We start from the raw sequence: 25112 nt of genomic DNA, 5'->3' as shown, positions 1-25112 counted from the left end.
CTTAAAAGTTAGGTTTCCAAATTATGGTTGATTTAGTTGCAGTTAAAAAAAGTGGCTGGAGTGTCATTAATGTGACTGGAGCCCATTGCACCAACGCAGAGGAATCATGCCCTAAGCAGTCTGTAATCTAAAGAATGCAAGAAGATTCTATGCCTTCTGCCATATAATTTTTTAGAAGAAAAAGTTATTAGAGTGGGAGAGGAAAATCTCAAAGTAGGCCAAATCACAAGAAATGCTGAGCAACATGAGTGCATTTCAGCTGCCTTGTATTGCTTTCTCTACCGCTGAGAGAGTCCAGTGAGACCCTATGTTAAAATGAACTGTGTGGAAACAGGTTTTGTTTTCTAAAAAGCCGTTGACAAAGTGCTTTATTCTTCCTGTAGTTTATTGAGTATTTGGTTGGACAAAATCCAACTGTTGTACTGGAGGGTATTTTTGAGAAAAGATTTCTGGATTGAATAAAAATGTCAAACAAAGAAAAAGGTGTAAAATGATCCTTCAAGGCACAAGAATATGACTAGCTTCTTGAGAATGGAAATAGCAGAGAGTTTACACTATGTCACTAGGAGAGTTGTTTACTTCATGTTTGCTTCCTTGAGACTGGAAGTTATTCCTGTGAAAGGCTGGTTTAGATTAATAGGTTCACTGGCAGCACTGATCTCAAAGATAATTTCCCATGATTAAGCTTCTTAATAATTTTTACGATGACTGTATTATTATAGCTTTCATTATTTAAAATACCAAGAGAAATATTTTAAGGCTAATTTAGCTAGACTGAAAAAAGCCTTTAAGGAAAACTCTGCAGTCCACTTAGCATTTACTTTTCAAATGTGTCTTTTCCACTGTTCCCAGTGAATGTCACACTTCCAATAAGGTGGCTGAAAAGCATCAGAGCTCTCTTGCATGAAGTACAGAAGGAAAAAATGTGCTAAGCTTCCTGAGATCTACCAGCTACTTCACTTGCAAGTTCATGGTTTAACAGCAGTATAATGCATTTGCTGAAAGCCTCTAAAACCAGTCTTGTTGGCTGGTATATTTAGAAAGTGTTATCATGAGGTTTGCATAATATGCCTCCTAGCTCTATGCTGCATCAAATAAATTTTTCCAGGCTTTAATATTTCACATATCTCATGTTTTTGCACACTTTATTTATAAGTGTCCTTGGGGAGCAAATTACCAGAAGATCTGAATATTTCACAAACATTCAGGCATTTATCTCCGTCACACATCTCTGAGAATCTTGTTAGTTGTTTTTGTGGTTTTCGGACCAGATATTCAAGTAATAACAGTTGTCAGTTTATAGAAGATAGAGCATAAATCACAACTGAAAATAGTATATGGTCTGCTAAGGGTCATTATGACAGTAGTTGTTAGCATGAAATGCTTGTTCAGAATGCAGGTATTTAATGGCCTTTATTTTCCAACAATTTTTAAATCCTAGTGGCTGACTTTATAACTACTAATCCCACACCTTTTTCTTACTTGTCAGATCTTGTGTCAAGGTGAGGTGGCTTTTTACCACGTCCAGTACACAATGTGCCTATGAGGTATGCCTAGACTAGCAGTTTGACAGGCCTCAGAAAGCTTTGAACACAACTACTCCATTCTCCTATTTAACACAGGACACCTTTCCCCGTGGTGGTCAGCTTTGTGTGAGTTCGGCTCAGAGGTATCTCACAGACAGGTGTGTAGTCAGGATCTGAGGATACCAAGATGGTGCTTTGCTCCAGTGGTTGGTCACTTGCAGTGATAAAAACACCACCTTGCTGTGATAAGGTGTTCAGACTTTTTCTGTGTTTTCATTCTTGATGATTAAAAAGGTAGCCTGTCTCTCAGACATTTTGGAATAATTAATTCCATACTGCTTGTCTTTTATTAATGCACCTATTTTCTTCCTAATATGTCTACTGACCTTTATTTAAACAAGTGAGAAACCCTTTTGGTTTTCCTTGAAGCATTTATAGCTAGAAAAAAAATTTCTCCTCTTTTTTACTGTCTTTAATGTTTTGCCTGGGAGCCCTGTGACAGAAATATTTTGGTTTATCTGATCCACTTAGTCTTTTTTTTTTAATCTCAGACCTTAAAATACCTTCTTGTGTAACTACACTAGCCCTTTCTTTTTTTCCTGCATTTTATTTTAAAATAAAAGCAAAGTCTGTCTGTCTTTATGTCTGTAGTTTCTGAGAGCAAAAAGAAGCACTTTATTTAACATTTTGCATATCATCAGTTGCAGAATCTCATTCAGTAGCTGATCAAGTCAGTCATCTCTTGTACTTCAAGTAGTATCTTTCTCAATTCCTCTGCATTATTTTGCTGTGTTGGACTTTAATACTTCCTGTCATTGCACATTACTGTTTGATTTCTAGAATAGATTCCTTAATATTTGCTTCTTGGAATCTAATTAATATCAGATGCAATACTTCTGCAAATCCATGCTCACCTTCTTCCAAACAGATGATTGCCAAATGAAGTTTGGTGTTGTACACTGCTTTATGAGTCAAATTGGCATTTTAGTAAATGCAATATTGCTGTGCTCTTACTATTGAAATATTGTTCCACTGACAGTAACTAAAAGTATTGCTTTAAGAGCACAAGGATGAGAGGCAGTACCTATTTGCCTCCCATTGAATCTTGAGCAAGCAGAGTTTTGTTGTTCCTTTCTTTGAAGCCATGCCTGTATCTTAGGCAGCTCAGCTCAGTAGATGAACTGCTGCACTCTGAGACTGGTTCTTCTTGTTCTGTCCAAGGTCTACAAAAGAAACACTGACATATCAGCACCCTGGCAATTACCTTCTCTCATTGGTAGTCTGTCCAGATACCAGTCCTGTTCAAGTATGTTTCTTCAGTGTCAGAATCAGAGCTGATAGCTCTTTGGGAATTCACAAAGGAAATCTGAAGGGAAATGCATTCAAGATGGAGTTGTCCATTGACATCCAAATTAGCAACTCTTTAGTTGTGATGGATTATGAAGATGGTTTATTGTGCTTTGATACATGAACTATCAGGATCTCAGTAAGATGACAGTATTTTTTACTTTCTGCCATTAATGAACAGATCATAGAATAAATTCTATTTTGTTATTCTTCAAGCTAGATCATAATCTAAATTGACCATGGCCATTCCAATAAGACTAGTGTCTTTCCAGTGTACTGTGAACTTCATTAGTTCTGGTTTTAGGTATATTCTGGGTAAGTTTGGCATAACTCAAGATGTCTTCATTCCCTCAAGGGGTCAGATGGCTTATAAGGAATATGTCTCCTTTTGTGGTCCTGAGATCATGAGGCTGGTATGCCAAATATGAAAAATGTGAATTTGGTGGGTTGAGCATAGAATTTCTTAGGGTTAATAACCTCTGCGTAAGTGCCAGTATAGATACCTGCAAGACATCAATTGTCATCACTTGGATGGTGCTGGGGAACACAAAGAACATTCAATATTTGGCATTTGTTGAATGGAATTTGCCACCTGTTTTAAAATATGAGTATCTGTTTCTCAAAACTAGTAGCTCTGGTACTTACTAGTCTTTGACCCTTCTGTTGGGCTGTAGACTCTAGAATCTTCAGTAGAATATTCAGCAGAATATGTACCATCAAGAGACCAGAGGACTGAGTCTTCTTAAGACACATCTATAAACTGCAAAGAGCAGCCTTGTGTGTTATTTATAGGAAAATTCCAAAGTCTTCTTATCCCTTGGGGAGAACAGCTTTGAGCTCCCTTAACTTACTCCTGATGTATTGATGACCAGACTAAATGTAATTAATTTAGATAACAGACTGCTCCAGAGTCTGGTTCTCCGATTCTCCATCCTTTTCTGTCACGCTCCTGTATGGAGCATGGGTCTGGTTGAATACCTTGCTATGTCTGTGGGGAATTGAAGAACTATCTTTGTGGTAGTTTTGCTCATCATTTCTGTCAGAGAGTCTCCTTGCTGAGCATGACAAAATGTGACTCTTCCCTGAGCTTTTGGAAGCTTAATGACTTCTATTGAGGCAAAATCAAACATCGTAAAACACAGATGTGTTCTAGCTGAGTTGTTGGAATTTACATACCCACCTGGCTCAAATAAATGCACTGGTTCACCACAGAAGTAGCCTCCATCACTATCCAGCCACCAGTGCCCCAAAGTTTGTGATGCTTCATGGTGAATAGATTTGCTCAGTGATCCTTTATAAAGCAGACAGGGAAGTTTATGGCACACCTTTGGGACAGAGGGAACATGCATGCAAGTGACCCAGTGTAAAGGTTCCTTAGGTCTCATCCAGCCATCTGGAGATCAGCATATATGGAAAGAAAGCTCTGGAGTTGGAACAAATTCATAAGTCACTTGGGACAGCAGCAGCCAGCAGTTAGTACAAGTCATTTTTCTCCAGTAAAGACAGCCTAGCTGAAATAGGATGCATGTACTTAAAAGTTGTGCAAGTCTGTGGCAGTGAAAGGCTGTAATTACTTTGTCTTTACCTGGATTTCTTCCTTCTGTCATCTGTCATGAGAGATAGCCTGACATTATTAAGCTGTTAGATGTATATAACCTCTTTCACACTAAAGTGTGATTTATGAGTGAATGAGAAACTGACATGGTATATTATTAAAAATATGGTATATTTTTTTTTAAAGACTGGATTAAAATACACCTTTGCAAACCACAGATGAGTTATCTTCATAGCATTTCCTCATATGTCTCCAAGAAACACACTCTAAAATAAGAGTGTAGAACAAGGTATGTCCCAGCCTTCTGGAATTCATTCGTTCAACCAAAGATTTAAATTCAGTTAGCTTCAGACCTTCACTTCAAAGTTTAGTATCGCCTGAACCTTTTTCTGAAGATGATAGAGAAAAATATTTGCATTTGGGAAGTCAGAATTCTTCTGTGATTCTTCTGTTGGGGAGTTATGCTGGAGTGATAAGAGTTACAGCAGCAAGTTACAGCAGATAGTTACAGGACCTACAGATAGGTTTTGCTTCAAATGAAATGAAATTCTGCTTGTCTGAAGATATCCATGTAGCTTTATTAAGAGCTTTTTGAGTTTTGATGCCCTGTTTTTCACAGTGATGAGAATTTGTGGTGAGATATAAAATTGGGATATTTGTCCTTGGGAAAGCTAATTCTGCTAGCCCTATTCATACTCTGGACAATAAAATTGAAATTTCTAACTGACTTTTTTTTTTAAATCTGTATTACTGTTTAATTTCAGTAAGAAAATTACACAAACAAATTTTTGTGCCATGTGCTTTGCTAAATTACTTTTTTTCTCCTCATCTGAATACAAAAATGAGACTATTAACTGAGGCTGGGAGTACCTTCATCTTCATGGCTGTGCTCTAATTCCCATAACTGGAAAGAGGCTGGCAAGTCATCCTCAATGTATTTTCTTTATGATACATGATCTATAAATATACATAATTGAGTGCTAGGTATTTTCTATCAGTAGAAAAATATCAGTATTTTGTTACTCAGTGGTACCTAAAGATAGCATGGTCTCTCTTTGAAGGGAAAAAAAAACAACCCAGAAACATATACAGCAATAAATATTTCAGTTTCAGATTCTTTTGAGGAAGTATCAGAGAGAAAGAAAATAAGATCCCAGAGGTCTTTCTCTCCTTTCATATGTTAGCAGCCTGAGCTGATGGACTGCTGGTCCTTGTCATTCATACTCATTTTGCAATCTTGGTTTCTATTTCTTGAATGCATTTCTAACAGTACAACTTCCAAAGCAAAAGAGTTTGCCATATAGAATTTCAGCAGGGCTGTTAGATGAGATACATGCTAGCTACACAGAGATTTTGCACTCAGAAGACAAAAAAGGGGGAAAAAAATCAGTGTTATCTTTTTGAAGCAGATAATTTTCTTTGTGTGATAGGATTGCTAGGACTGTGGCAGTACATAGTTTCAGCAATGTACTTTCAAATAAGCTCTTAGTAGTGATGTCCTCTATTTTTTGTTTGTTTGTTTGTTTGTTTGTTGTTTTTTTTTGTTAGAGAATGTCTCAAGAATGAGATTCTTAAAATACAGTCTCTTTCAGGACCATCTGTGCAACAGCTTTTGAATATGTGCAGCATGAATATTGTGGTGGAATAGATGATTAAAACCAACTGAAAGAAAAGCAATTCTTTTTAATTTGCACATTTTATTTTGTTGGCTATTGCCATATGTTAAGGAAGCAACACACAACTGGGTTTGATACAGCTATTTTCTAGAAAAAATACTGATGATGGTGTGCAGTGTGTATGATTTTCAGAGTCATCCAAAATATCTGCCTTGAGGGTTTTTCATGGTCTCTCACAACCTGCCAGAATAATTGGGTTTTTAATCAGAAGAGAATTAGAAGACTGTGAAAATTAATGTTTTCAAAAACTGCCAGGAGAAAAAATATGTGTTTAAATTGAATGTTTAGGTATGCATCTCTGCAGTTTTAAAAACCATTATGTCTAATACTTTTTATCTCTCCAATACAGCAAGAGGAAATAGGCAGAATGCAGTACAGTGCTTATAGCCCAATGTGAATAAAGCTTTAAATAGAGGAGAATCTTCATGCAAAGACTCGTGGAAAATAAATTAGCTACTGAATTCCCTAATAGGAATAAGTGCTTATATGTGCCAAAGCAAGCTTAGAAATGCATCTGGAAAAAGAGAAGACCGAAGGGGTCAGTCAGACTGAAAACTGAGCTAAAATCATTGAAATACCAGCAGATTAGTTTGCATTTCATCAGCTTCACAGGGACAGATCATAATGGGCATTGTGTCTTTCTTCAGAATGTTGTGGGGAAATTTTCAAATAGGTGCCTAGGCATTTTCCGTGTGTGCAACATATATTATGCTCCCTGGGAGTTCTGCAGCTGTAAAACCCTGCTTAAAATTTGGACATTATAGACAAGAGTTTTCTTGAGGTGAAGTTAACCCATGTAGAGAAGAAAATGATTTAAAGTGGGTAAAATGTGTAAAATTACTTCTTATATGGAAAAGAGTGTTGTAAAAGGTAAGATCTGTACAATGGTAAAATTGATACCTAGGAAAAATGGCATCCATTGGATACCAAATCCATGACTTTGACATTAAATGACAGGATCTCTTTTTCATAGTCCTTCCACTACTGTCAGGCTAAGCAAGTGCTCAGCTTATTAGAAAAATACATATATCACTTGAAGTTGCATAAATATTGATTTAGAAGCTGAATCAGTCTGCACAATCAGGCTTTAAATTTGCAGTTTCATTATATAATGATTTGTAAATTCTAAATCACAAGATCATTATGGTTTGGTATTATAGTGCCTTACAATAAACATAGTGATTTTTTTCACATTCCTGCCATATTGTTTGAGTTCATTACCAGTTCCCTATGTACTGTTCCTAGCATCCCAAAGAGATGCCTGGAATGTGAAAAATAATCTGCTTCTTTACCTTTCAGATTTCCAGGCTTTTGGTCTGAAGAAAGGGATGTTCTTCAATCCAGATCCTTATCTGAAAATTTCCATCCAGCCTGGAAAACATAGCATCTTCCCAGCCCTTCCTCACCATGGACAGGAGAAAAGATCTAAGATCATCTGTAACACCGTTAACCCTATCTGGCAAGGAGAGGTAAGCAGCTGGAGAGTTAAGCTGAGACTTTTCTTAAAGCATGGACATTACTCTAGTACTATCTTTTTTTTTTTTTAATTGAGTTCTTGGCTAAATAGTTGTTGAGCTAACTGTGTTTGATGTATTCTATGAGTACTTGTCTCAGTAATTAGCTACAAAGATGGGTGGTACATTAAAACTTTCGGTATACTTTCAGTGTAGGTTGTACTTCATTGGTGCAGTTTATAAAGTTGTTAATTAATGAAGGCAGGCATGAAACAGAATTGAAAAATAAACTTGCATAGCATGAAAGGCTGCTGCTAGATTTTATAGTGTTCTTACACAGAGACATTATATGAAGCACAACAAGTATGGCATGCAAATAAAGAGAAGCAATATGACTGAAAAGCATTAGTGGCAACACAAATCAAAGGCAACTTTGGCACATTTGGCCATCACCTTGAAGAAGTAGTCTGTAGTCTGCTTCTTTTTGTTGGAAGGACTTGTACGTATTAATGAGATCTGAGAGTTCAATTGCTGCCTGCTGTTTTTAAATTACATGCAAAATGGCAATAGGCAGAAAAGAATAAGGAATCTCTTTGGAATTAAAGGAGCCTGACATACTGGGTGTGATTTGCTGGTGTGTTCTGTCACAACAATATCTCCACTGCAGGAAAGAGTAAAAGTAAATAAATACACTGCACAGATTTATTCAAATTAAAATGCAAATTGTAAAGTAGCTGAGGGATAATTAGGTCAAACTCTTTAGAGATGGAGCTGTGAGTGGGCAAAAAGACATCAGAAATAGGATTGAATTCTCCTACCTGAAGAAATTAGATACCACATCAGGTTACGTGGTGGGTGGGGGAGGTTGTATGACTGGAAAAACAACCTTGAAACTAGTCAGAGAAAAATGCCCTCTAGCAGGACTTAACTGAGAACATTGAGGCATCCACCAAGTCATAACTTGCCTGTGGAGCCAAGCATCAGATGTATCACTTGTGGAGATGGTCAAGCTAGAACTGGCATGGAGGATCAGGCAGTTGGCAGAGACCTTTCAGGGAAGTGCATAAGACCCAGAACTAGAGGGGAGCAGGTGTGAAGGGGAAACTTGCTCTCTGTGTGGGATGCTCAGTACATAGGGTTGTGGCTCTAATAAAATGTCACGGGTGTCTTCTCCTCAAGCTGTGCCAAATGGCTGAGTTTGTGGGCTGACATTTCTTTTCCAAGTGGAGTTTGGCAGCAAGAAAAGGAGAAACAATGAAATGGCCTAATTATGGACAGGGCAAGGCAAAAGAGCACAGCTGACTTCCAGCTTTGCTGTTCAGCCCCCAGGTTTTCTTGATCACATGCAAGCGTGCTCCTTCTCCCTTTCTGTTGTTAGCCTGTGAGGGGCAAGGGAGTGTAAAATAGCCAAGCCATGGTTAGCATGTTCTCCTTCTGCCTTCTCCTCAGCTGATACTGGGATGTTTAACTGCATGCATTTGTGCTGCACTCTGTGCAATCAGCCTATCTGAACTCCTTGTTTTGTTACTGAAAAGCTTCATTGGGTTCTGCTGCACGGAAGACCATAGACCTGATTTTATGCAACCTTCATGGGACAAGGGGAGAAGGAAGACTGAAAACTCTTGCTGAATCATGGTGGTAGCCGTTCTTCTGTCCACCCTTTTCACTCATGGATGTGAATATATGAAGTGACAAAATACTGAGGACTCATACCCATTTCATTAAGAGTATCAGTCACAAGTTGTTTTCGCAAAAACAAATTTTAGCAATGTATCATTTCAGAAGGGTCATTCTTTTCTTAGATTCTCTGTCACTCCATGTGAATAGAAGGCAAATGTTCTTTTTTTTTTCAATTGAATCACCTATCTGATTTGTATTGGATGCTAAACTTAAAAAAAATCTGAAATGGAGAAATAAAATTATTGAAATATCTGCAGACAAAGATCTTTCTATATGTTCTTGATTACCCTTGAGCAAATTCAGAAAGAGTCAATTCAGTTTTCAAGGGCTTCCGTACTTAAAGTCCTACAGACTAAAAGATGACTGATTTATTTATATTAATTTGTTCTGGTGTTCTTCCTCATACACTTACTAGGCTGTTCTGTTTGTATAGTAACCACCTGCATTATACAAACACACTGGGAGCACCCTGGTACCTCAGGCAAATTTTCATCTGTCTCATGTAATATTGATGATCATCTTCATTTCATAGGCTGTTCAAATGCTGTTCAGCACAAGTTATCCTGACTTAAAGCTATTCTTCCATTGCTCTGATTTGCAGTACTTTGTACCAGGAGACTTAAGGAAATGGAAATTCCTTACGGATAAGGAGTAGCAAGTGACAATTTGACACTTGCAGCAGGGCTCACCGTAGAGGTGAAATAGCCCTCGCACTGAGAATTGTTTGCTGAGACAAGTAAAGCCTTATGTGGTGACTTCTCCTGATAGATGTCATTTTGAACATGTTTCTATGTGTTTCCACATGCTCTTCAGAAACATCTGTAATGTTAAATAAGTGAGTGCCTGGAAATCACATGGCACTGGACAGCTTGACTCTACAGTCCCAGATTAAGCAGGTATTGCCCTCCCAGCCCATACAGTTGCAAAAGCACAAAGGGTGAATAGTCCTATCATGCTGGTTGGAGATAAAATGCAAAGAAAATCTCAGAAGGAAGTGCCCATTTCCCAACTCTTGTGTATATGTAATGGAATTGAGAAGAGTGGATGCTTATCTTCTAATATAGATAGTAGAAAAATAATGATACTAATGACACATGAAAAAGAATAACAATATTTCCATATTGTTTCATATTGAAACAATGTGCGTGCTGTCATATTGTTTGGAAACAGCTCATTTAAAAATATTTAATTTTTCAGAAATCAGTGAAGTGATACACAGCTCAGACAAGTAATAGATTACAGGAACAAAGCAAAGTGGTTTAAAAAGTAGTTCACATACCTCCAACTGGATAGGAAGTTCTATGGTTTGGCAGATAAAGTACTTAAGGTTTCTGGACTTTACCTTAGATATATTTATGGTATTTCTTTCTTAACTATGGCAGCTTGAGCAGACTGGTTCCTCAATTCTTGTTTTATTTACTGGTGAGTGGAAGGAGAGCTCTGAGGAATGGCCAACGAGATGATGATAAAAATTGGCTGATGGAACTGCTCAGCACACTTAAAGTAGTAGGAATGTCATCTGTTAAATAACACATTGAATTTCAACTCCAGTAATCTAACTCTGGAGGAGTAGATTGCCCTAAAATGAGAGCCCACTACTAGGTTAAAACAATCTCAACTTCTGTGGTTTCACTCCTTGTTTCTTTGCCTCAGCTTTTACAAACACTATTAAAATATAGCGTGAGACAAAAGAGTGTTTGGAATGGCTGTCTTATCACTTTGAAGAGAGCCACATTTCACTAGTGAATTAATTGATGTGAATAAGCAGAGAGCAAGAGTGCATAACAACCAGCAGTTAGTATGTCAGATCTGATACACAGATGTACAGGATTTTCATGCTCTCTGCACCGCAGATAACTCACAACCTTTCAAAAATATTGCACTTGAATAATTTCTCACGTAAGCTGTCTCTTGAGATAACCAATGCAAAATCAGAAGGAAGCACTCGGGCTTGAACACCAGTGGGAGGTGGCTTCTGTAGTGCAGGCCATCATCAGTGATAGAAGCACTGAGTTTGGATGCTGCCTGCAGGAATGCCAAGATGCAGCTGACTCTCTGAGTGCTGGTGTGTGACTGCTTTTCTTAATGCAGAGTTATAACTTGGGCAATGATTCTGTTATCCTGAATGCTGAAGTGGTATGTAATAGACCACCCAGCAGTTCTGGGACTGAAAAACATTTGCCAAAGTAGCCAGATCAGGCAGTAAGGGGTTTATGTAAGCTCTGTTCCTCTCTAGATGCTTTATGTTGGCTGATAAAATGGGTGCTACCTGACGTAGCACAAACCTAGAGTCATACAAGCAGGGGATACGTGAGCAAAGCTGAGTCTTCCAGAGCAGAGTAAAACCATTGAAGATGTTTTATATATTTGAATCAACAGTATAAATTTACACTAAATTGGGTTGTGCTTGATCTGATTTGAACACTAGAATGCTGTCAGCCCTACCATGGCCTTACAGAATCATTCTATAATTTCAACAGAAGACCAAAATAAAAGCAACAGAAACATTACACTGACTGAATTCCTTATTGTTTAACCTGAATAAGCTTTTCTCCCTTCTACTGCCAAATACAAAAGAATATGCTGTAGGAACTTGGAGGCCTTCTCACCTAAGCATGAAAACAATATACAAGTGAAGTCAAATCCAGATCCTGAATTTCGTATGAGTTTCACCAAAGGTATCATCAGGACTGAGTGAAGCCTTGTGAGTGGTAGCTTCCCTGTATAACATTTCTGCACACATGTCCAGGTAAAGAGTAAAACATTGTTTGACTACACAGACAAGCTGTAGCTTTACAGCTAGAGATTTTAAGTTCTGTTGATGATTGAAGTGTCAAAGCCCAAGACAACTTTAGCTTCTTCAGGAATGGGTTGTGGTGTGAAAAATCATCTAGATTTTTTTTTTTAGGATGTTATTCTTCTAGAACTGTATTTTACTTGCAACTTCTGCATCTAGAAGACTATCAGTCTTGCTAGCTTTGTATACTACTGATGATGAGAGTCTTCAAAGATTTTCAGTCTTTGCTGTGCTAATAAATTCGTAGTCAGTTCTGAGATGAATCTGAGGGAGAAGTCCAGAAAGCCAGTTTTCTGAAGGCCCTATCTGACTTGGAAGGAGTTCAGTAGAAAGGAATGAATCAGACTTTAGAACATCAATGTGTGCATTTATGTGAATCCCTTTTATGGTAGGGAAAAAAATCCCCAACAACTGTGCCATGCCATAATAATAAAGAACCACATTGGATTTGTCCCCCTGCAGTCTCTGCTGTGTTCCAGCAGTCTGTCATAGTAGGAATAGGCGTGTCCCCACCCATGGCAGCAGTGGAACTCTGCCCTTGGCAATACTGACTCTGCAGTATTTTGTCTTGTCACTAAGGATTACTGTAGAAAGCTTAAGAAACTGGAATTCTTGATGAGCTTATCCAGCTGTTGGTGCAAAGTAGTTTTATATGGGAAAATAATGACATGTAGAGGAGGTTTTTGAATGAAGAACAGAGTAATACAGACAGAAAGTGGCATGTGCAGTAAGACTGTAATTGTTTCATTGGAGTATTTGAAACAAAACCCACTAATGAAATATTCAGCTGAAAGAATAAATTTATCTTCATCCATCAAATGTTATTCACAGCCTTTTAAGATTTACTTCTGCTTGTATCATCCCTGTACATGAAGGATATCAGAAATAAATTTTATTTTTAATTCTATTGCTTATTCAACTCCAAATCAAGAGCCCAATTCTTCCTGTCACCAGTGTATTAATTTATCTATCTTTATTATACTGACTTTATTATACTGTCTACCAATTATTATGCTGACTGTTTTAAAAGAATTTGACTTGCCCATAACTTGTCTGATTGGTGCTAATGGACATGGTCTGTTCATTTCAGCAATTTCCTTGATAGTGCTATTGAGTCACTGGGATCCGTGTGTATTCAGGGATGCAAACAAATTTGGTAAAAATAAAACATGGAAATGAATCCTCACCAGTAGCTGTCTTTCTATGAAAACTATTCCAAGGTCTGGAAGTGGTTCTATTCTCTTATAAATTGATATAGATGTATTCTGCCAGGTCAGCATTAGCATGGGCCTTTGTTCTTTACCTTATATGTCATGTATTAAGGTCCCCTCAAGATCTGTTCACATTAATTAAGTTAATCATCTGTGTCTGTAACACCATTGCTGAGCCTGGAAGCAAATAGGCACTGAAAACTAGGTTACTGTCTGAAGCTCTTTCAATGGTGTTTACTACAGTGTTTACAGATCGTGCTTGAAGATGCCAGCAGTAATGTAAAATCAGATATACATTTAATCATTGAGATGGTGTGAGAGTATGAAAGTCTCAGCTGATTCTAGGTAGCTTTGATTCTGATGTCTGATTCTGATTCACTCACTGTAAGAGTGAATCTGCTGGAGGCAGCTGTGTAAAATCTGTGTAAATGAAAGGAGAATCCTAATGACTTATTAATGACCGGAGCCAAAATTGATGATACACTGCTTAACCCAAGAAGAGTTAACATGTCAATATGTTGCTGTGATTTTCTTTATCATGCCACTTTTGCTCTTTACTCTCTCTCCATTTCTGTATTTCTGTGGAAATAATTAATTATACCCTATTGATTTTTGATGCCTGAGAAAATATCAGCTAAAGCTTTTCCATTGGCAGGAGCATTTTAAGGATGAGCCTGGTACAGATTCTCTCTCTCGGTGTGTAATAAGTTGCGCTATAATGCTGTAGCTCTTCTGTTAGTGAGGAATTAAAATGATCTCTCTCTACTGTCCTCTACTCCCTCTTTGCATTAAATGTTTAGGAACAAAGCATCATTGCATCTCTTGCCACTGTAGCAAGTGGGGCAGGCATTGACAAATGGCTGAAGAAGTGGGGAAAGTAGAGAAATGTAATGACTTTGCACCTAGAGCAAGTCTGTTTCTTCCCAGACATCATAATTCCAGAGAGATGCAATTGCACCCTAAAAAGGAAATAATTGAAGAAGACATTGGGAAAATAATACACATACTAACTTGTTCTATTGATCGTGGTTCGTAACAATTCTCTGGGTCTGTCTGTAATAGTATTTGTGTTCCATTCAAGAGATCCATTTCAAAGGAAATCTCCTGCTCTCCCCACTAAAGACACTGCTTGTCAGTGCACTTCCAGAAGTGCATGAACTCAATTACTCTCAGCAGAAGGGAAGTGAACAGATGTGCTCCAGGAGTGCACCAAGCACTTTTCAGAAAATAAATGGGAGTAAACTCAATCCAGGGCACCAGCCTGGAGTCACTTCATGGTAAAACCCTTGCAACATGTCTGAATGTGTTAGGTGCAGAGCACCAGCTGCTTTGCTCTCTGGACCCGCTCACATTGTACCATAAATCTTCCTAATGCAGACATGGCCAAGGCATTCCAGAGGTTAGGAAACATCAGCCTTCCCAAGGCCTCTTTTCTGCAGCTCACAAGTGCTATTTTTCCCCAATATACCAGGGATTGTCAATCATTGCTTGTGTTCAGACTTCCAGACACCTGACAGACAGCCATTTCTTCTAATAGTCCTAATACTTTTCTAGAGGAAGTTAAAAAGGTTTTCCCCTCCGGAGTGTCTGTACTCTTTTCTAAAACCTCTCACCCAATCTGGGGTTTTCAGTCTGGGATTCTTCCAAACGCAAGGGCAGCTGGTTCAGTCCCTCGTCCTTTCAGTGGAGGGCCTCCTCATCTTTCCTATAAAGGAGAGCTCTTGCATCCCTAGCTGGTAAGGATCAGATACCACATTGACAAGGTGGGGGTCAGAAGCTATTTCTAGGGCCAGGCCCTCTGCTGAGGCAGTCTGCTGCCTCCTTCGTGGAGTGTGCTGTGTCATGTGTCATCTCAAATTAAAAGAATTTGAGATTTTACAGCAAGTTGGCAGTAAAAATAAACAGGGCAATGCACTGGTAGTTACTGGCTTGGGCTAATCAGTGAATAGAGATTTAACTTCTTGTTTGTTACCTGCTCATCCATATATGACTGCTGTACATCATATATAAATTTGTGGTCTGCCCATTACTTGCAAGAGTTTTGTTCCCTACATTTTATCTAATGCATTTTACTTTAATTTTGGTTGTGGATCAAGTGAAAACTTCAAGTTCTTATAATCACTTAAATAAATTGCTGTGAATTGTTTTTTACAGCTGTCCTGTTGTCTGCTATTACCCAAATGAACACGTAATCAGTCATTAGACAAAGTTTTCTTCTTGGTCTTTGGACTTGAAACTGTAGCTATTCTGGTAGATGAGTTGCCGCCTGTGTTGAAATCCATTACTTCCTTTGAGATTTTTTTTTTATTTGAGTAAAAGAAAGGCTCAGACGGAGTCACAAACCACCTCCATGAAGCCATTGTCAAGTTTGGTGTAACTCTGAACAGCTGGAGAGTCTAAAGCTTTGGATATGACATTAGAAATGCAGATTCTGATTTTCTTCAGAGTTGCACCACAAGACAATATGTTATTGACCTCAGGAGATTCAGATCATTAAACCTACATTTTGCTTTTCACTTGTGGACAGTTCTCTCTCTACCTGTGTGTGGCGTGCTCCACCCCACAGCGACTATACTTACAATATAGGAGTCAAGAGCACAAAAAAGGAGAATTCATTAAATGGCAAATTGTTCTATGCCACAATAATTCATTTTAAAGTTAATTCCCCTCTTCTGCTTTCAAGTGTCATGAACTGGTAGTTACTCAAGGTTTTTAGCAGGTGAAACAGTAATAGTAAGACAACTTATTTTTTAAGGCAACTTTGTGTTATACATGGGGAATTCAGGTTCTCCTGTTTGGTGCATTTATCTTAATTGGTGGCCTGTTGCAAAGATGTAGAAGAAAACAAGAATAAAATAACACTTTAGCTCATTTGAATTGTTCTTCTCTGATTAATTACATTTTTGCAGGGTGTGATTAACAGAATATCCCACTCATGTTGGTTTCACTTGAAGCCATTTAAACTAAGCATCTCTGAATTAGACCATGATTCAATAGAGCGAGTGATTTAGGGCTATAACTCCAGCTCTTGGTAACCCAGAGAATGATTCTGTTGTGGAGATTGGGTTTGGCAGGGGGAAAGCTAGAAAAATCCTTTCATCCATCTCAATATTCACTTAACACAGAAGCTGTCTTCCAGATCAATACTGACCTCTCAGGTGAACAGTGGTTTGACAGTTTTCCTGCTATTGTGCACCACAGCACAAATGTGATTTTTTGATTGATTATATTCTAGTAGTAACAGATGTTTGGAAAAATTATTGTGACCTGTGTCACCAGCTCCATACCTGTACTGAATTTAGCCAGTCTAGGAGAAAGTAATGTCAAGTTACCGAGTATATTTTCTCCTCACTACTATTTTTAAATTGACCTTTGGGACCTCTAGACCTCTCCAGGTGCCCTAATGCTCTCATGCTTGTTCCTGTAACCTAAAGTATCACTCTCCTTGTTCCTATCCCAGATTTGCATGCACACAGTCTCTAAAAGCTTACTGAAACATTACTGACAAATAGATGTTCTTATGACCAGACCAGCTGAGACAGCATTAAACACATTTCAATGTACTTGGTGACAGGAGCAGTTTTAGATGGTGCTGTTCGTGTTTTTCTCATTATTGTTTGTGAAAGTAGCCTGTGCCGTGGCTTTCCTTCTGGTTGAGCTCTTTGTGAGACTGTGGCTTGAACTGGGACAGGAGACTGATCCAGATAAATAGAGTTTTCAGAGTTCTTCCTTTTTAAGCTGGGGCATAGATGAATAGAAAAGGAGATATTTCAAAACAATCTATCTAAAAAGAGTGATCACGTATCATTCACCTCACTAGGTCCTCACATCTCTGTGCTGAGGTGTTCCTCTCAGCTGTAGTACTCTGTGTTGCTGTGACCCAGCCACCAGCTTATTGTTCTGTGCCCTTCTTTTATTTCAGCAATTCAGCTTTGTCTCCCTGCCCACTGATGTCCTGGAAATAGAAGTTAAAGACAAATTTGCAAAGAGCCGACCGATCATCAAGCGTTTCCTGGGAAAGCTCTCCATGCCAGTTCAGCGCCTCTTGGAAAGACATGCCATAGGGTAAATGTTGCTGCTTACATTGTTCAAAGGGTGTGTTGCTGTTCTGAAGTCCCTGGTGATATATCATTATTGTGATATAATGATGTTGAGGGGAAGTTATTAAACTGACACTTGTCTCATAAATGGTGTTGGTTTTAATTAAACTTTATAGGACTATGGGCCAGACGGAATTCGCTCCATAACTGCCTGGTGTTTTGAAAAGTGAGAGCTGGCATTTAGGAAAGAAAATGTTTTTTGTGTATCATGGCTGCGAATTTGGAGAGTGCAATATTTTCAATTTGAATATTCTTTTAATGTTATCAGCAGGCTCTTTTCATGTTTCAGGGAATTACCTATGGGCTAAAAACATGCCAGATCTGTTTCATCTCTTTTAAATTTCTGGAAAGGGGAAATATTATAAAAATATATACGTGGCATGTTGTAACTAATGCTTTCTGACCCTACCCTGCTGCCAAGGAACAACCTTGAGCTCACAAGCACTGCCCTGCTTCCCCATTGCATGAAAGTCCTGGGAAAGTGTATGCTGCCAAAATAACACAAACCAATTTAAGGAAGATGGATAGTAATCAGAAAAAGCCAAAAAGCTGTCTCTAAGCCTGTAATGTTCAGACCTTGAAGAGCAAGGGAAAAAAGAATCATCTTCTGAGGAAAGCATATGCAATGCAGTTTCCAAGAAGGCATTTCTGATAATTGGATCTCAAATCAGCAGAGCAGCAGGAAGATGAGCTTGTTGGAAGTGTTTTTGAACAGCTGGTTCAGAAACTGGCTGTGATATTGACAGCTGAATCTACCAGAAGGGACTAAGCTACTTCCCTGTTTCTCAAGTAGAGAAGATAGAGTAGCTCTTTAGGAACCAGATGGATAAGAACAGCTTGGGGAAGGTAGAACTCTGTAACTGGTATCACTGGCTTTCCTCTGTATGAGATTTCTCATCATCTTCTGATTATAACTTCCTATTTTACTTCCTTGTTGTAAACACTGTCTATCTAAGGATATACTTTGCCAAGAGCAGTGCCTCCAACCTGCACTAGATCTGGCTCAGTTTTAATACCATCGTGGCATTTAAATCTCAGGCAAGCTCAGTAAGAAGTATGCACACAAGTTCAAAGAGGTTGTACGCAAATCTCAAGGTCGTTTCATTTATATGAGTTTCTGATGCATGTGAAACTTTGCTAGCAAGTATATTTGGCTCAACTGGAGGTGAACTATGTTTCTTTCAAAAGATGTATAAGTATTACTATTTAGTGAACCCGTTACACTCAAGATATGCTTTGCAAAGATTGATTCAGCCTCATTGTGGGCAGCTGGGAAGTTAATCTCTTCTATAGTTTCATTCTGTTCTGAGGGGTGGATGAAGTGTGGCAAAGGGAGGGACCTGCACAAGAACAGAATGGAGTCATTGATCAACCTTGTCAGGAAGGTGTTCTCCTGATATTTCAGCTTCATAGAGGTAAGAGGGGTGGAAAGAGATGAAGAGCAGTCACTCAGCCAGTTTAGACAGAGAAAGTGGTATGCGGGGACTGGCCTGCACAGGGTTTTGTAAACAAGAACAGGAAAGCTGAATTTTACAGACATGGTGAAGGGATGAAAATACAGAAATGTGAGGTTCTATGAAAAGGTAGATGGTCAGATCTGTAGGGAAGCAACTTCTTGTTACAATAGCTGAAGTGGGAGTTGTTTGCTTCCCATGTCGCTATTTTCATACCCATACTGCAGAAGTTTCATTCCCACCATTCTCTCTATATTTATACATATGTGCTTGTGTGTCCCAGAAGCCTGTCTTACTCACTTACTCAGCTGTTCCATTGTAATTGAAGACATTGTCCTCTCCTCTGCCATTTGTTCTCTTGTATGCAAGTCAACATGCCCTCATGGCTGGGATGAATAGCCTTTATGTATTTTATTATGGATTTTTGTAGGACACAGCAGATGTATCTATGCACAGTAGACATAGGGTATGTTATAGTCTATTGTGACAATATTTGTTTTCTTTCAGGGACAGGGTTGTAAGCTACACTCTGGGTCGCAGACTTCCTACAGATCATGTCAGTGGCCAGCTGCAGTTCCGATTTGAGATAACTTCTTCCATCCATCCAGGTAATTCTCGGTCTTAACCCATCATTTATCTAGATTTCTAGAGTTTTTCTTTGTTTGTTTACATTCTTTCTCTTTAGAAATCTGCATTAGTTCCTGCCTGTTCTGGGACTTTAGGTACAGTCATGAGCAAAGGGAAGTGCACAAAGTCCTGCATCACAGGATGCATCATGAGTCACAATTTCTTCCCTCTTTCCCCTTAGGACAGAGCTACTGGTGTCTCATGTACCCCGTTATTGACCGTTCCAAATACTCCACTGGGAGAAAATAGAGTGGAAAACTGAAGTCTCATCTGCTTCTCTATTACCTGCCCTAGTGAAAGTGTTATAGGGGGTGCTATTTGTAGTCATCTGCATTTGAGCACTTCAAAAGTAAAAATGGAGAATGTAATACCAAAGATGATTAGAAAATTTCTCAATTTAATTATTTTTAATGAAAAAAGTAAAACAAAAAATAATTTTATGTTCCACTTCTTGCCTCCCTCTTGGTTTGGTTTTGGTTCGTGTTCTCTTAGTCACTTCTCGTAGTAATTTGGAAGTGACTGTCATGATTGTCTAAGGTTGAGCCTTGGTTTTCGTGTCACAGTCTCAACAGTATTTCTCAGGGACTCTTTGCTTCTCAGGCTCTCTGCCCTCTCTGCTACAGTTTGTCAAGCCAACAGCAGCTGCATTAGTTGCTGGAAATCATTGCTTTTCCCTTGCTGGAAAACCCTGATTTCTGTCTTTTGACTATTTGAATGGCATGAAAGAGCCCAGGTTGTTTGACATCTGAGAGGAGGTGGTACAGATGAGGATCATGTCAAGGGGTCTTTGGGAGAAGTTTTTGCCTTTCAGGGATGACAAACACAGTTTTTTGCATTCTCTGTTGTGGAGTCTTGCCAGCTTCAGTGTGACAAGAAGACCGTTATTAAAATCTCAGAGAAGACTTCTCTGATTCCCATAATATTCCTCTGATGCTGTTCTGGCTCAAGGAGAAGTTTCAAGAAGGTGTTACTTTCAGGTAATGCTGCAAGGAGGCAGGGTGCTGCATACAGATTACCACCATGAGTAAACCCATGATTAAATCCAATCTACAAAGACTGCCTAGCAAAAAAACCTCAGCACTTCTTTATAGTTGTTTGGTTGCCTACTCATTTCAGACTGTAATTTATGCTTTTAATTTTCTCAGATTGCTATGGATGCTTGTGCCCCCACAGCCAACGCTCTGGTTCAGTCAACATTTCTTGTTAAAAGAGTAAGTAATTCCTTTTCCTGTCTCATACAGATGATGAAGAGGTCTCCATTAGTGCAGATCCTGAGCCAGCTGACCTTCCGGAAAGCCCTGTGAACAACCCCACAGAGGAAAGCCTCGGTGAGCCTCCATGCATCAACACAGTGACCTCAGAAAGTGCAGCTCCAGAACAGCTAAATGGATACAGTGTGAACAGTGTCGATAGCCCAGGGGCTGTCAAACCACCTGGGGAAGTCAACCAGAACAGCTTAAATGAAGAGCTAGCAGGAGATGGGCAGGTTGATGCGGTGCCAGTTCCTGAGCCCTTGGAATCCATCCCAGGAGAAGCGCTGCCTTCTTTGAGTGCTACGGACCTCATGGAGCAGTCGGATCTGACGGCTTGCATGTCTCCTCCTGAGCCTGAAGTTAGGGAAAATAACAAAGTCAATTCTGGTATTCAGGGAGATGGTGGAGTCTTGACCAGCATAGAATCAGTAGATATTGATGAGGTGAGTGCAGATGTGCATGCTGGCAAAGACCTAGAGAAGAGTCAGGATGAAGAAGAAGAAGGGGCTTCAGCCCAGGAGGAGGAAGACAACAAGCTACAACTGAGGACCACAGCAAAGAGGAAAAACAGGCCATGCTCCCTGCCTGTGTCTGAACTTGAGACAGTCATAGCTTCAGCTTGCGGTGAGCCAGAGACCCCTCGCACACACTACATACGGATACACAACCTGCTCCACAGCCTGCCCTCGGCACAGATGAGCAGCGATGGGGAAGAAGAGCAAGATGGTGGTAATGGCAGGGAGAACGATGAGGAGTCTACTGTCAAGGAGGTGATGGATAAGGAGGTGGTCAGTGAGAGTGAGACCATGGCAGCAGAGCCTCCTCTGGAAAACGAGGCTGAAGAGAACTTCAGCCAGAGCACGGTGCCTCCTGGGACCTTGGATGAGCAACTCTCTGACTTGAATGATGGGCTGTTGGATGGGGAGCCCCCCAGGACAGGAAGTGAGAGCGAGTCGAGCTCCAGGCCCAATGGTGACAACGAATGTGAGGCGTGTGACACCTCCTGCTACAGCCCCTCCTGCTACAGCACCTCCTGCTACAGCACCTCCTGCTACAGCACTTCGTGCTACAGCACCTCCTGCTACGACAGTAACAATCGCTTCTCCAGCCACACGCGCTTCTCCTCCGTCGACAGCGCAAAGATTTCCGAGAGCACGGTCTTTTCCTCTCAGGATGATGATGAGGAGGAGAACAGTGCTTTTGAGTCAGTGCCAGATTCAGTGCAGAGCCCTGAGCTGGACAGGGAGCAAGTGGATGGCTCCTCCCAGTGGCCAGATGAACTAGTAGCTCATGGTGGGAACCCACAGAGAGCCACAGAGGGTCTAGACACCCCAGTAGCAGGTCCAAGCAGCAGAAGAGAAGGTTAGATCCTGAGTACTGATGCTCTGGGTGACCCTGATTATCTCGATGTCACAGAAGGCATCAGATAATTGAGGTTTCAGCTCATGGTTTATTTCTTACAAACTCAGGGGCTGTGAGCTGGGCCAGATATAAGGGAGGGTTGGATAATTGAGCCTGTCCTTAAAAATCCCAACAAAACCAACTAAATCAGGTAGGGATCCATATTTGTGAATTACTGTAGATATACATGCACCATTATAAAATCAACATCAGTTACTTTAGTTATGTGGCAGATCAGCATTATCACATCCACCAACTCATTCCTTTTTTCCTGAGATTTTTCCATATCACGTCTGATGTGCTGCCATGTCTCTGATAGTCAGTGAGAGGACCAGCTTGTGCTTGTCAAAGGGCAGATATGCTGATTTGCACCACATAAAGGTTTGGGCCAGTTTCTGTAAATGTTTGTTAGCCATACATAGTCATAAGCTCTTACAAACACAGTTTTCGAGCCCCATTTGTTCCAATTCTCCAAGTGTCAAACAAATGTACCTCAGATATCACAGATCATATGGAAACTCAACAGAGATTTATAATTTTTCTCAGATACTTTGGAAATTTCACTATATTAAATAAAATTCTCATATCCCTATCCTTCCCTAGAGATAGAATATACTTTTTTTTTTTTTACTTTTGTAATTTAGGTACTATTTTTTCCAATTCCTTGACAATTACATTAAGTCACCCCTTTGGTAACTCCTTTCATGCTCTCTGCAGTTACATGAAGAGGGGGAGTTGATCACTCCTCTCTTTTTCAGCTAGTGTCTAATTTTTCTCCAGCTGAAGAAGTAAAGGACTCAGCTGCAGCTCAGGAGTATGCAGCAAGGTCAAGAGGTAGTCTTTGCACTCCCTAATTCTGAGTCATCTGTCTCCCTCTGTAAGTGACACCAAATTAAAATGGCAGCAAAAGGATAACCTGTTTGGGTATCACTGAGGAACTCCAATCAAAGCATTCATCTCTGTTTTCCTTCTCCATTCCCAATTTATTTACTCACAACTTCCTTTACCACAGACCCTACCCCTGCAGAAAAAATTTACACCAGCCTGTGTAAATACTTTGTAGACAGCTTGGACTAGGTAATTATTGAGTCTGTAGAGCAGAATCTAGTACAAATCATAAATTTTCAGAAGTACACAGGCATAGACACCCAGCTTCCTTCCTTGCAGGCGAGAGCCTTTGCTTGTGAACAGCATTTACATGCAAGTATAGCTAAGAGGGCACGAGCTTGTGTATGTGTGAGATCGTATGTGCAGGTTTGGTGGTTGTTTTGAACTGTGTGAGCTTTTGATAGGGGATGTGGTGGGAGAGGGTGTCATCTGCATATGGATTCAGTACAGTACAGCACCAAGACTTGAGCCTCCTTAAAGAGCACTGCAGTGTCCATGGTGGCTTTGCCTTGTTTAGCTGAGCATGTGTCTGAAGGGCGGCCCAGCTCTTAGCACTCTCTCGGTGTCACTGGAGGTGTCTCAGTCAGTGTGCATGTTGCTCCATGACTTGGCAGCTGTTACAAATCCAGTAGATGTGGTCACCTCCACCCACTCCAGGTGACTGACACTACCATGCTTCCGCTGGCTTGGCGTAACTATCTTGACTAGGGGAGAGTCAATTGTGGTGAGGTAAGTAAAGAAACATAGGTGGGTGATCTGGTAGTCGGTGCTACACCTGTAGTAACAGCACAATTTTTAAGGCTGTGAGAGATGGACTTTTAGCACTGAGTCAAAAAATTATGTAACTCTGCTGTCTGTTCAAAACATGCAGCAGATACATCTGTGAGATACGCCTATACACAAGTGGTTTAATGAAGGCATTTAACAGGCCATACGGTATCATCAGAGCACCTAGAAGGGGGAGTATTTTTATCTAAGTGATTTTTCTCATTTCTGAGAGGTGTGAGATTTTTCACAGTTTTATACAAAATTAGCTTCTGCATTCTGCATTGGCTGTAGGTTTTTTTAAGGAAAAAAGTATTTAATTATTTTTGGTAAATTTGTTTTTACATTTGATTGGTATATGTTTAGGGATCTTTACAAAATGTTCATTCTCTGTCTGTTAAGATTATAACATTAAAGAGAGCTAAACCAGCTGGTACATAGTGAATTTGGCTTAATATTCCAGAATCACCAGAACCATTCAGCTTAATGTATCTTTTTCCATAAGCTGCATCTTTCTGATCAAGTAAATGTTATGTTTATGCAATTCGGAGGGTATCTGTATTAACAAGCCAAGCTGGAAGTTATAGTCAAAAACTGTTACCACACAGTATGCAAATATGTCCATTAGTAAGATAAATAGTCCTGGTTTCTAAGATTTTAGAGACAAGGCAATAAGGAAACTTTATTCTGGAACCTGTGAAATTTTAGCATGTTAAGTCTAAGATATGGAATGCTTTTTCATCCCTACTAGAGCGTCTTAGTTTCTTAAAGGATTCTGTAAGCATTGACTTGATCTTAAGTTACTTGTTCCTCTCAACAGAATGTGAATTTGGACATTTACTTAGGTTTCATTTATTTCATATTTAAATATGGCAGGGTAATTGGAACAAGACAATCTTTAAGGTCCATTCCAATCCAAGCAATTCTATATATGGACATATATACAATGCTAGTGTTTAAAAACTTACTCTGCACTGTATCCTGTGTGACTATTTTTTCTTTTTCTTCTTCTTCTGCTTCTTCTTCTTCTTCTTTCCCTCTTCTCTATCTCAGGTCTTCCTTCCTTATCTCAGATCCTGACTATATCTCACTATCTTTTATCCTTCTCTTCTACCGCCTGTCTCCTACCTGTTTCTGGTCCTTCTCTCATTCTCTCTCCTTCAACCCAAGATGGACTCCTTGAATTTTGAAAAATACCCATGGAAGGGGATGATCTTCTGCTTTGCAGGGACTGTAAAATCCTGCCATTACAGTCTACGTATGCAGCCATTGATCTTTTTGAAAAAGAGAGAAAGATCCAAGGCAGCTTTTAGCCTTTTATTCCACTGATGAATGAGTAAAAAGTTGGAACCAGGATTTTGCATGTTCCTGCCAGTTG

The 25112-nt window shown here is 39.6% G+C and overlaps 1 protein-coding gene across 4 annotated transcripts in view; it reads left to right on the top strand.

Annotated features, from left to right (window-relative positions):
- HECW1 (HECT, C2 and WW domain containing E3 ubiquitin protein ligase 1) overlaps window positions 1-25112 on the top strand; it is a 253036-nt gene that overhangs the window by 159591 nt on the left and 68333 nt on the right. For 2 of the 4 annotated variants that reach the window (XM_066557176.1, XM_066557186.1), the window contains 4 exons: window positions 7404-7573; window positions 17169-17311; window positions 19308-19408; window positions 20669-22042. In XM_066557176.1, coding sequence (XP_066413273.1) covers window positions 7404-7573; window positions 17169-17311; window positions 19308-19408; window positions 20669-22042 — 1788 coding nt within the window. The remainder of the gene's footprint in view (window positions 1-7403; window positions 7574-17168; window positions 17312-19307; window positions 19409-20668; window positions 22043-25112) is intronic. The other 2 variants (XM_066557193.1, XM_066557201.1) reach the window with 1 other exon arrangement.

This window comes from Molothrus aeneus, chromosome 1 (genome assembly GCF_037042795.1).
Source record: "Molothrus aeneus isolate 106 chromosome 1, BPBGC_Maene_1.0, whole genome shotgun sequence".
NCBI classification, from domain to species: Eukaryota; Metazoa; Chordata; class Aves; order Passeriformes; family Icteridae; genus Molothrus; species Molothrus aeneus.
This window is presented reverse-complemented; position numbering and strand designations above follow the sequence as displayed.